Source organism: Natator depressus, chromosome 1, assembly GCF_965152275.1.
Source record: "Natator depressus isolate rNatDep1 chromosome 1, rNatDep2.hap1, whole genome shotgun sequence".
NCBI lineage: Eukaryota > Metazoa > Chordata > Testudines > Cheloniidae > Natator > Natator depressus.
Genome location: NC_134234.1, coordinates 6,242,346 through 6,255,115, shown reverse-complemented (window position 1 = coordinate 6,255,115; position 12,770 = coordinate 6,242,346). Strand labels below are relative to the sequence as shown.

The following is a 12,770-nucleotide window of genomic DNA, read 5'->3' as shown; positions in this document are numbered from 1 at the left end:
AGAGCTATTGTGAAGAACTTTCCTGACGTCTACATTACCCCAGGTGAACTGACTAGTGAAATGGTCTGAGTCCCCGCTCCCACTCCCTTTACCCAGTGGCCTGCCTGACCTCTAGAACTCCCCTTCCACTCTCCTGTGTGGCAGAGTCCTTGTAATGGTGACACGGCTGGGTCCAGGATTCCTGCGAGGCTGAACCCCCAGTCTCATCATGGTCACTTAGGACAGGGGCTAGGGTGTCCCCACTCTGTGGTACTCTCTTCACACCAGACACTTCCCTGACCCACTGATCACTACATTAAGTTCAAACCAAATATAAGTTATTAAACAACAAATGTAAGAAAAATAAGCCAAAAATGGGAAAGGTTCAAGGAAACAAGGAACATCGCTCAGTGGGCACAGGGACATCACAGACAGCTGTCTCTGGGACATAAGGAAAGATCGCAGTCTGTTCCTCACATGTCCCAGGCCTCCTGCCCAGGCACTGGCTGCTCTGTTGTGATACTGCAGGTAAGGCCCCTTCTCTGGCAGTGGCCACACACGCTCAGGCTCTAGGTGGCAGGACCCTTCTCCCTAGCATCTGCCCTTTCATCAGATTCACGTCCCCCCTTCTGAGTCCAGCCTTCAAGGCCATCTTGTCTGGTGACGTCTCCCTGTGCTGGGCCCTCTGCCCATGGCCCCACCTTGCTCTCCCCAGCTGCTCATTGTGCTCGACTGCCGTGTTACTTGCGGCACGGACAGCATCCACTATCCTGTCTCTGTCCTCGCAGCTCCCTCCTACACTCCTGGTACTTGTATCCCGACTGAGGGTTGTCAAATGTTTCAGACAAAAACAGAGAATGACAGTATTATAATAGCCAAAAAGGAGCCCAAAATGCCTGTAGTACAAAAACAACAATAAAATTATTATATTTATTTTTAATGGCATTCAATGATAGTAGTCAATGTCCCTATTTTGTGTTGAATCTAAAAGGAACATTTGATCCTCTCTATCTTCATTAGAAATAGAATGCTTCTGCTGCTGATCATACATCAGGAGAGACCAGTTCAATCATTTCTTTTGTTGGTGCAAACTGTTCACAAGAGAACTTGTGCTGTTACATATACACCTAACACAAAGAATGTTTTCTAAAAGTTCCTCTTGCATTTTCTTATGCAGTTTTGGTTTTATCAAGTTCATCTGAGAAGACAGTCTTTCAACGGCAGCATTGCTAAAAGGTAGGGACAGCAACAATTTAGCAAACGAGCCAAGTTCAATAAAGTCTCTGTCCCCAGCGGCATCCATGCATTTTAGAACTTCAACCCAAAACTGCTCAACTTGGTCGTTCTGAGTATGTGGCCAGGGAACCATCGGCAAAACTCTCCACCGCTGCTCCAACTGTCCAAGGTGTTCACAAACCAAAGGCAAAAATGAGATATTAGCCAATCTAGGTCATGCAGGGCTGAGAGCAGTAGAAGGACTTAGTACTGCAAGTGATTCAATCACTTGGATGTTTAGCGATAATCCCTGTTTCAACTGTTCCAGAAACTCCAACATGAAATCTCAACACCTACTCTTGACATCTTCAACAGCGGGAACGGTTAGTGTGTGTTCTGAAAGGTCTAGCTGAAAGCGACTCCAAAATTGGCTGTGCAAAACAGTAAGTAATGTGACTCAAAGGCGATATCATAGTTTAACACAGCTGCCTGGTTCTCAAAACCACACTGTTTCACAACTCTCACCAACAAGCTCTAGTAGACCATTCTCAATTCCTGCAGCAACTTTCCCGTCTTAGCACTTTCTAGCTAAAATATTTGTTTTATCCTCCAGGCTTACTGAAGAATTGGAAGTAGAAAAATCAGGTAAATTTTGTTCACTGGATCACTGTATATATAATAAAAAAAATTCAGCACCATAGTTTCTTGCTTTGTCCTTGGCTATCTAAAAGTGTAGCTTCAGTTTGTCAAACTGATCAAGAACCCTCTTCAGACAGGGACTAATGGAAACACAGCTTCTGTCAGAAAACTGCAGTATCTTCTGATACTCTGGAAGTCAAGGAAAGGCAGAGAGACAGGGTGTGTGGGGTTGGGGTTTGATAGGTGACACTGAAAGAGGTCAGGGGATGGTCAGAGAGAGGGAACTCAGCAACGGAGAGAGCTGTGCTTGGTCATGGAGTGATAAGACATTAGGTGTGAGGAACTTCTCAGACTCTGAACTTCCAAAATGCTGAGCTCAGCCTAACTGGGACAGAGCACTCTTGAATAATGAGGAGATGTCCTTCCCCCTCTTGTCACACAGGTTTAACATCAGTGGTTGCCGGTGATCACCTTCTGCAGGTGTATTTGCCCACTTTGTCACAAAGCTCTTGGTTTTGACTCCATAAATGACTGGGTTGAGTATGGGGGTGACAAGGAGATAGAAGAAAAGGCGTACTTGTGGCAACTTAGAGACTAACAAATTTATTTGAGCATAAGCTTTTGGTGCCACAAGTACTCCTTTTCTTTTTGCGGATACAGACTAACATGGCTGCTACTCTGAAAGGAGATAGAAGTTAGCCAAGGTGATGTGTATATGGGAAGCGATTCCCTGACCAAACCTCTGAGTCAGGTAGGAGAAGAGGCAGGGAGTATAAGACATCAGCATCACATCGATGTGGGATGTGCAGGTGCTGAGGGCTTTATGGTGGACTTTCTTGGAGGAGATTCTGAGGACCTCCCTGATGATCAGACCCTAGGACAGAGCAATGAGCGTCAGGTCTAACACAATGACTACAAATGTTCTCATCAAGCCATATGTCCTTGTGACTGTGGTGTCCCTGCATGACATGCTTTTGGTGCTTCTCATCCTCTCCAGAACCAGAGATTCAGGGGCACAGAGAGAGCCGACCCCTCTCCCCGCACAAAACAATTGTTCTCCTGATTGTTCTGAACCTCTAAGCCTGTGAGTGTGAGTTGTCAGCAAGTCTTCTGTCAGTTCTTCTTTGGTCCAGACGAGCTCACCCACCCTTTGAGGCCACAGGATGACTCCAGTTGAATTCACTGGAGGCTGATGGTGGGTGTAAATCAGGCCATTTATTTAAATCCCTCCATGTAGATTTAGGGTGAACTCCTGGCCATGTTGGGAGGTTGCCATTGATCTCAGTTCGACTAAGATTTCACCCTTAGTGTTAAACTTCCCCCTCCCAGCTGTGAAAATCATGGCTTCCAGTCCTGCTGCAGAGAGCGCTATTCTGTTAGGCTGCTGAAAGAGTCTGAAGGAAACCTCCAGGTTATGCGGCGTTCTGAGACCAGGCCTGAAAGATGGGGATTCCAAAACACAGAGGTCCTGACTTTGCTCTCAGGGAAGAGAGTGGGAATCTGGAGTGACCCACTGGAGGCAGAATGTGAGAGCGGAATCTGGCCAGTGTGCAGCCCATTCTTGTTGTGAACCCTCTGGGAACACAGATGCACACAGCAAAGGCTTTGGCTGCACTTCTTAACAGGGCAATGAAATTTGGAAAACTTGAGCAAACCAGAGGAAAAACCGCACCCCCTCCCGCCCCCAAAAAAGGAACCTACTGAGACAGACAGAAGGGCACAGTAAGAGACAAGAAACTCATCTTAAAAACAAAAAGTTGTCTAAACTATTTCCAATACCTTTGTAGTTCCAATTTTACCAGGTAAATCCCTTGGTGTGTCTGACAATACTAAATAGTTCAAGTCACCGTGTTCCTGAATTCCTGCCCAGATGGTTCTTGACTTGAACCCTGGAACCCTTCCTGAGCCCTCAGCACTAACCTTAATGCAGAAACAGGCAACTCACTGCAATCCCGCTCAGCTCAGAGAGGAAATCTCCTTATGGCGATAGGAAGGCAGAGCCCTGAGAATCAGTGTATGAATCTGACATGTCTGACAAACGCCGTGCTGGACAGCAACCTTGATGATTCCCCTGTACAGTCCCTCCGGACTCTCAAGTTGGCCAGGACTCCTGGAAAATTCCTTCAGCTCTGTGAGCCGTGGGAAGAGCAGAAAATACACCCTGGAGAACGTCAGTTTGAGGGCCTCCCATCCCGGACCGAAGAAAATATTCACCAATAACAGGGGCTCAGATTGTCAGGGCAAACTGAGTATTGCAGTCTGTTCTACTTAGCAACTGAGGATGGCTTTCTTTTCTATGTTCAATGTACTGCCGTCTGCACTACATGTGGGAAAGCTGCCGCAAGACACTGGACCGAAAACCATTTTCAATTGAGCGTCTCAGCATATTGCTGCATAGCACCGATGTAGTTGTAGCATCCAATCCATTGCCTCTGAAAAGTCACCCCGTGACACCCCGTGGAGGGAAAATCACACGATCCTGAATTGATGCAGGCTGAAGGGGATGGAAAAGGCTTTCTTCTCCCAGGATTCTGGCATCAAAAGTATTTGCCAGTATCCCTTTGTGAGGTCTAAAGTGGATGTATATCTGGCAGCTCAAACTGTTCTAACAGTTCAGCTACTCTCTGCACCGGGTAATCATCAAATTTCAGGACTGTGTTCATAGAATCATAGAATATGAGGGTTGGAAGGGACCTCAGGAGGTCATCTAGTCCAACCCCCTGCTCAAAGCAGGACCGATCCCCAATTAAATCATCCCAGCCAGGGCTTTGTCAAGCCTGACCTTAAAAACTTCTAAGGAAGGAGATTCCACCACCTCCCTAGGGAACGCATTCCAGTGTTTCACCACCCTCCTAGTGAAAAAGGTTTTCCTAGTATCCAACCTAAGTCTCCCCCACTGCAACTTGAGACCATTACTCCTTGTTCTGTCATCTGCTACCACTGAGAACAGTCTAGATCCATCCTCTTTGGAACCCCCTTTCAGGTCGTTGAAAGCAGCTATCAAATTCCTCCTCATTCTTCTCTTCTGTAGACTAAACATCCCCAGTTCCCTCAGCCTCTCCTCATAAGTCATGTGTTCCAGTCCCCTAATCATTTTTCAGAGTAACAGCCGTGTTAGTCTGTATTCGTAAAAAGAAAAAAGAAAAGGAGTACTTGTGGCACCTTAGAGACTAACCAGTTTATTTGAGCATGAGCTTTCGTGAGCTACAGCTCACTTCAACCCTATGCATCCGATGAAGTGAGCTGTAGCTCACGAAAGCTCATGCTCAAATAAACTGGTTAGTCTCTAAGGTGCCACAAGTACTCCTTTTCTTTTTTCTTTTTACTAATCATTTTTGTTGCCCTTCGCTGGACTCTTTCCAATTTATCCACATCCTTCTTGTAGTGTGGGGACGAAAACTGGACACAGTACTCCAGATGAGGCCTCACCAGTGTTGAATAGAGGGGAACGATCACGTCCCTCGATCTGCTGGCAATGCCCCCACTTATACATCCCAAAATGCCATTGGCCTTCTTGGCAACAAGGGCACACTGGTGTTGGTCTCTCAGAAATCAATGCAGAAGGGGATTCTGTTATTGTGTGTCAAAACTAGAAGCATGGGATTTCTCCACCCACTCTGTGATTCCTTCACCACTCCCTGGGCCAAAATCACCTGGAATTCATCTCACATGGTATCCCACATTTTAGGAGTGAATAGCTACGGAGTTTCCCTACTCTGTTGCCCTGGGGACATTGCACCATGGTGGTATTTTACGTACTTATGCCCTGCTGGGTTGAGAACACAGGGGTAAAGGAATCAAACAACAGCTACATCTGGATCTTTTTTTCTGGCTACAGTCCCTGCCCCATGCAGGTGCATGGGAGCCTAATTTGGGCTCCAGGGAGTAGGAGTGTGACAGGCTGTCACGCCCGGGGTGCAGTCAGGGAGCCGTGGGAACTGCTGTGCCCCTCTAACCACCCGGCTGGGCTGGCCCTTTTCCCCCCTGCTTTGCTGGGGATTCAGTCTCTCCAGGCCCTGTTATCTTCCAGCACAATAGCAGATGGCACCACACACTGTCTCTTTAAGATCACCGGTCTCTTTCTCTCTGAAGCTCCGCACGTGGATAGACCAGGGGTCGGCAACCTGTCAGAAGGGGTGAGCCGAGCATCATTTATTCACTGTAATGGAAGGTTTCGTGGGCCAGTCATACATTTTAACATTTTTCAGAAGGTCTCTCTATTATATAACTATTTATAAGTCTCTCTATTATATAACTAAACTATTGTCGTATGTAACGTAAACAAGGTTTTCACAATGTTTCAGAAGCTTCATTTAAAATTAAATTAAAATGTTGATCTTATGCTGCCGGCCCGCTCAGCCCGTTGCCGGCCTGGAGTTCCGTTCACCTTGGCCGGCAGCGGGCTGAGCGGGGCCGGCAACCAGAACCCCAGACCAGCAGCGGGCTGTGCGGAGCTGGCGACCAGGACCCCAGACCGGCAGCGGGCTGTGCGGAGCCGGCGACCGGGACCCCAGACCGGCAGCGGGCTGAGCGGGGCTGGCAACCGGGACCCCAGACCGTCAGTGAGCTGGGCGGCTCAGCCAGCTGCCGGTCTGGGGTTCCGTCCGCCGGCTCCTGCCAGCCACGGTCCCTGCTGCCAGCCCCGCTCAGCCCGCTGCCAGTCTGGGATCCCGGCCCTGCCTACACAGAGATGGGTACCTACCTTCTCCCTGGTTCTAGCCCATTCTCTTCCTCTCTCTCTGCACTGAGCTGAGGGTGGGAGTGCACTGAGCACAGGGCTGGGGGTGAAGGAGCAGGCTGGGGGTTGGGGTGCAGGATCTGGCCAGGAGCTAGAATGAGGGAGGGGGCTCAGGGTTGGGGCAAGAGGTTTGGGTGTGGAGTGCTTACCCGGGCAACTCTCATTTGGTGCGAGGGGTGCAGGTGGGAATGTGTGAGGGTGAAGGAGCTCCTGTGTGGTGCTCAGGGTGGGGATGGGAATGTGGGGGGTGCAAGAGTCAGGACATGGCATGTGAGGGGGCTGGGTATGTATTGGGGGTGCAGGAGTCGGGGCATTGGGTGTGGGGGGTACTGGAGTCAGGGCTGGGGTCGTGGGGGGTGCAGGGGTCAGGGCAGGGGACTGGGGTGTGTGTGGGGGGATGTAAGGTTGAAGGCAGAGGGCTGGGGGTGTTGGCTGGGGTTATGGGGGTACTCCCAGTCCCCTGCTCAGAGCAGCTCACAGCAGGGGGCTGGAGGAGATATGCCCTGATTCCACCCCCCTTCCCCAAGGCCGCATCCCCACCTTGTCTCCGCCTCCTCCCCAGAGCAGTGAGCGCGCTGCAACTCCTCTTCTCCCCCTCCCGTGCAAGGGCCATCAGCTAATCAGTGGCAGGGAGAGGAGGAAGGGCAGGAACCCAGCAGGCTGAGGGAAGAGGCAGGGGAGTGGGGAGCTTGGCTGCCCTGCAGCAGCAGCCAGCAGGACCAAGCATTTTCATCCTGCCGGGAGGTGCGGGGGCAGGATTTCTAATGGCACGCTGCTGCCTGACGGGGTCCCGGCCTGGGTTCGGCAGCAGGCTGAGTGGGGCCAGCAGCCAGGACCCAGCAGGCAGCAGCGTGCCATTAAAAATCGGCTCACGTGCCATCTTTGGCACGCGTGCCATAGGTTGCCGACCCCTGGTATATAATTTCTTATTATATGTTCCATTCTATGCATTTGATGAAGTGGGCTGTAGCCCATGAAAGCTTCTGCTCTAATAAATTTGTTAGTCTCTAAGATGCCACATGTATTCCTGTTCTTTTTGTGGATAGAGACTAACATGGCTCCTACTCTGACATATGTGTGTTTTATTTTATTTGCTTGGGGAGCTTCACTTGAGGGCTCGACGATTTCCTAGCTGAGTCTTCTTATAGAGAGCTGTTTGCAGACTCTGTGTAATTCTATACTTGGTGCGTCCCTACCCATGTGTGTGTTCTGCCAGAGGCCAGAAAGTATAATTCAGCACAACAGGGGGTTGTCTACACCTACCGGGGGAATAGATGTGCAGCGATCGATGCATTGGTGGCTGATTTATAGGGTCTAGAGAAGACCAGATAAATCGACGACAGATCGCTCCCATCGACTCCTGTACTCCCACCGGAACAAGAAGAGTAAGGGGAGTCGATGGGAGAGTGTCTGCCGTCAACGTTGCTGAGTGCAGACCCCACCAAAAGCAGATCTAAGCTATGTCGACTTGAGTTACGCTATTCACGTACTTCAAATTGCGTAGCTTAGATCAACTTTTCCCCATAGAGTAGACAAGGCCAGGGAGAGGGAGCGCAGGCTAGTGGAGCAAGCAGGCTCAGTGAAATCCCAGTCCATCAGGTGACATCGCAAAAGGGGTGTCAAACTCATCACAGCTTGTACAGAATTAATTTTTTTTTAAAGCTAGCTGGAGTTTTTTTAAAAAAATCCAGCAGGAGGTTGTCCACATTAGCAACAAAGCTATGAGATCACAAACAAATTCAAAATCAAAACCCCAAGAGTGGTACTCGTGTCCGATTGAGGGTTGGTCGTGGTTTGCAACAAAAATAGCAATTAATAGTATTAAAAATTGCCCAGAAGGAACCCAAAACATATGTTGTGTAAAAAATACAAGAACATTATTATATTATTTATTTCTAATTGCATTCAATGATGATAGTCAATGTCCATATTTTGAGTTGAATTTGTTTGTTACTGTTAGTTTCTAAAAGGCAACATTTCATCCTCGCTGTCTTTGTTGCAAGTAGAATGCTTCTGCTGCTGGTCATCCATATCAGCAGTGACACCTCCAGTCATTTCTTTCATTGGTGAATATTCTTCACAACAGATTTTGTGTCTTTGCATATGCTCCCGAATATGAAGAATGTTTTAAAAAAGTTCCTCTTGCTGCACAGTTTTGTTTTTATCAAGTTCATCTGAGAAAATATTTCAAATGTATTTCAAATGTAACGTTGCTAAAAGGTAGCAAGAGAAAGAAAAGAGCAAACAAGTCAAGTTCACTAAACTCTTTGTCCCCAGTGGCATCCACGCTTTTGAGACGTTCCACCCAAATCTGCTCTACTTGGTTGTTCTGAGTATGAGGCCAATGAGCCATAGGCAAAACTCTCCACTGCTGCTCCAATTGGCCAAGGTCTCCACAAAACTATGGGGAAAATCAGCTATCAGCTAACCTAGGTTGTGAAGGACTTAGTACTGAAAGTGATTCAGTCACCTGGACATTTGGTAGTGTCAAGTTTCCTTCCCCACTCTGAACTCTAGGGTACAGATGTGGGGACCTGCAATGAAAAATCCCCTAAGCTTACTTTTACCAGCTTAGGTTAAAACTTGCCCAAGGTACAAACTATTTTACCTTTTGTCCCTGGACTTTATTGCTGCCACCACCAAACATCTAACAAATATAACAGTGAAAGAGCCCACTTGGAAACATCTCCCCCCACCCCATCCCCTCAAGCCCTACACCCCCTTTCCTGGGGAAGGCTTGATAAAAATCCTCACCAATTTGCATAGGTGAACACAGACGCAAACCCTGGGATCTTAAGAACAATGAAAAAGCAATCAGGTTCTTAGAAGAAAAATTATAATTAAAGAAAAAGTAAAAGAATCACCTCTGTAAAATCAGGATGGTAAATACCTTACAGGGTAATCAGATTCAAAACATAGAGAATCTCTCCAGTCTAAACCTTAACTTACAAAAAGACACAACAACAGGAATACACATTCCATTCAGCACAGCTTATTTTATCAGCCATTTAAACAAAACAGAATCTAACGCATATCTAATTAGAGTGCTTACTGACTCTTTACAGGAGTTCTGACCTGCATTTCTGCTCTGGTCCCGGCAAAAAAAAAACACACAGTCAGAGAGAACCCTGTGTTTCCGCACACCCCCCTCCCATCCTGCTTTGAAAGTATCTTGTCTCCTCATTGGTCATTTTGGTCAGGTGCCAGCGAGGTTACCTTTCGCTTCTTAACCCTTTACAGGTGAAAGGTTTTTTTCCTCTGGCCAGGAGGGATTTAAAGATGTTTACCCTTCCCTTTATATTTGTGACAGGTTGCAATCTCTGTTTAGAAAGCTTATGCTGAAATAAATTTGTTAGTCTCTAAGGTGCCACAAGTCCTCCTTTTCTGTTTCATCTGTTTCACAAACACCAAGATGAAATCTCGACACCTACTTTTGATGTCTTGGACAATGGGAATGGTTAGTGTGTATTTTGAAAGTTCCAACTGAAAGCAACTCCAAAATCGACTGCGCAAAGCGGTAAGTTATTGGACTCCAAGGCGATGTTGCAGTTTAACACAGCACTCCATCACCCAAGTTGTTCAGTACCCCCAGCAAGGGCAACCAAACTATTTCATACCAGGCGGTGTCAGGAATAAATCAATGGAAACACAGAAATTCTGTCTGATCAAGGATTAAATGCAAGTAAGCATGCTCTTGTCTAAAACTGCAGTTTATTCAATTTTTAGGCACACACAGACATATGCAATAGGTTTAGAACTTCCCAGATATTTACCTAACATCTGCAACGGTATTTAACAAACAACAGCAGGTTCTCAGTGGCCAGTTGCTCACCAGCAGGGAAGAAAGGGTTTCACGAAAAACGTTTCTGAAGATGGCTTCAGAGGATTGCTCCAAAGTACACTGTATTAGCTAATCTTTTTCAACTTCTACAAAACACATAGGTCATAGTGACCCCTACTCAATCATCACTTTTCCTAATTTTCAGTAAACTTTATTTCTCAGTTATTTACGTGTCTCATAGGTCCAATCCTCCCATTCTGATTAGCAGAAACTGACAGCTAAATGTTTACTTTGCATCTAAAATCCTGCTTTAAAATTAACCCCAAAGCATGTAATGTTCTATTTTATTAATTCATCGTGGCTGAGTGCACATCTTATGGTTGCAATTGGCTTGATCATATTCTGGGGTACACATCCCTGAAATCCAGGGTAACACAGTGCAGTTCTCAAAAACACAGTTTCACAATGCTCACCAATAAGCTCTAATAGAATGTCCTCAATTCTTGCAGCACCTTTCCTGTATTAGAACTATCCAATGGAAATATTTGGTTTGTCCTCCAGGCTTCCTGAAGAATTGGACATAGGAAAATAAGGCAAATTTTGTTCACTGGATCATTGTACATGTGATAAAGAAGTTCAGTATTGTAGTTGCTTCCTTTGTCTTCATCTATCAGAAAGCATAGCTTCAGTTTGTCAAAGTGATCAAGAAGTCTGTTCACACAGGGTCTAATGGAAAGCCACCTTGCTTCAGAAAGATGCAGTATCTTCTAGAGATCTTGATGTCACTGAAAGGCCGAGTGGAGGTGGGGGTGGATGCGTGACACTGAAAGAGATCAGGTGATGGTCAGAAAGAGGGAACTCAGAAGTGGAGAGAGCAGTGCTTGGTGATGGAATGATAAGAGGTTAAGTGTGAGATGCTTCTCAGCCTCTGAACTTCCACAAAATGAGAAGCTCAGACAAACTGGGACAGAGCGCCCTTGATTGACAAGGAAGTATCCTTTCCCCCTCTCGTCACGCAGGTTTAAAGTCAGTGGCCCCCAAGTGAGTACATTCTGCAGGTGTATTTGCCCACTTTCTCGCAAAGCTCTTTGGTTTTGGCCCCATAAATGATGGGGTTGAGTGTGGTGGGGAGGAGGAAATAGAGGTTAGCCATGATGATGTGAATGTGGGGAGCGATGCCCTGACCATACCGGTGTGTCACAGTGGAGAAGAGGACGGAAAGATAAGACATCATCATCACACAGATGTGAGCTGTGCAGGTGTTGAGGGCTTTCTGGTGGGCTTTCTTGGAGGAGATTCTGAGGACAGCCCTGATGATCAGACCGTAGGAGAGGGCAATGAGTGTCAGGTCTAACAAGTTGATTACAAATGGTATCACCAAGCCATACATCCTGTTCACTGTGATGTCCCCACATGACATCTTTGCCACAGCCATGTGGTCGCAGTATGTATGGGGGATAATGCGGTTGGCACAGAATGGCTGCCTGCTCAGGAGCAGGGGCAGGGGCAGAGCAAAGAGAACAGCTCTTACCAAACCCACTAGCCCAAGCTTAGCTATTCTTTTGTTGGTGAGGATGGTGGCATATCTCAGAGGGTTACATATGGCAACATAGCGATCGAAGGCCATTGTCACAAGGATGGCTGAGTGCATCCCAGTCCCCGTGTGAAAGAAGAACATCTGGGTGAGACAGCCACTCACCGTAATAACTTCCAATTTGAACCAAAATATACACAGTGCCTTTGGTATGACAGAGCTAGACATACTGATGTCTGTGAGCGCCAGCATGCAGAGCAGCAGGTACATCGGCTTGTGGAGGGTCTGCTCTTTGCCTACAACAAACAGAACCATGAAATTTCCCAACAGGCTGATAATGTAGAATGTAGAGAAAGGGATGGAAATCCAGACGTGGGCAGCCTCCAGGCCAGGGATACCCATAAGCATGAATGTTGAACCGTCAGACGGGGTGAGATTGAAAACTGCCATGACTTGGTTGATGCGCCCATCAGGCTCAGAAATGTTCAATGTGCCTGTGAAGGGAGAGAAGCACAGTGAGGGGTATTACACACTTTATAACACATAGTACAGTAAATAGTTTATAGTTCTTACCAATCTAGAAAGGGGGATGAGCAGTGAGGTGGCAACATTTACAAATGGCACCATGTTATTTAGGTGATAGTCAAGTCCACAGAAGTCCTCAGAGAGAGCTAACCAAGCCAGGTGAATGGGTGGCATGATAGCAGATGAACTTGGAGGTCAATAACTGAAATGTGTATGCGCATTGGAGGGAAAAGCTTGAACTCATCAAACACCTAACAAGGTTCTAATTTAACTGTATGAACTCAGGACATGGATCTGCGTGTCGTGGTACACAGTTCTGTGAAAGCCTGCTCAAAGTGCAAGCTTTGACAGAAAATAAG

At 47.0% G+C, this 12,770-nt stretch overlaps 1 protein-coding gene across 1 annotated transcript; it reads right to left on the bottom strand.

Moving 5' to 3' along the window:
* Positions 1-11,379: 11,379 nt before the first annotated feature.
* Positions 11,380-12,336, bottom strand: LOC141980496 (olfactory receptor 52N2-like). Its single transcript, XM_074941770.1, has one exon. The coding sequence runs from the start codon at positions 12,334-12,336 to the stop codon at positions 11,380-11,382; it is 957 nt and encodes a 318-aa protein (XP_074797871.1).
* Between the last annotated feature and the right edge of the window lie 434 nt (positions 12,337-12,770).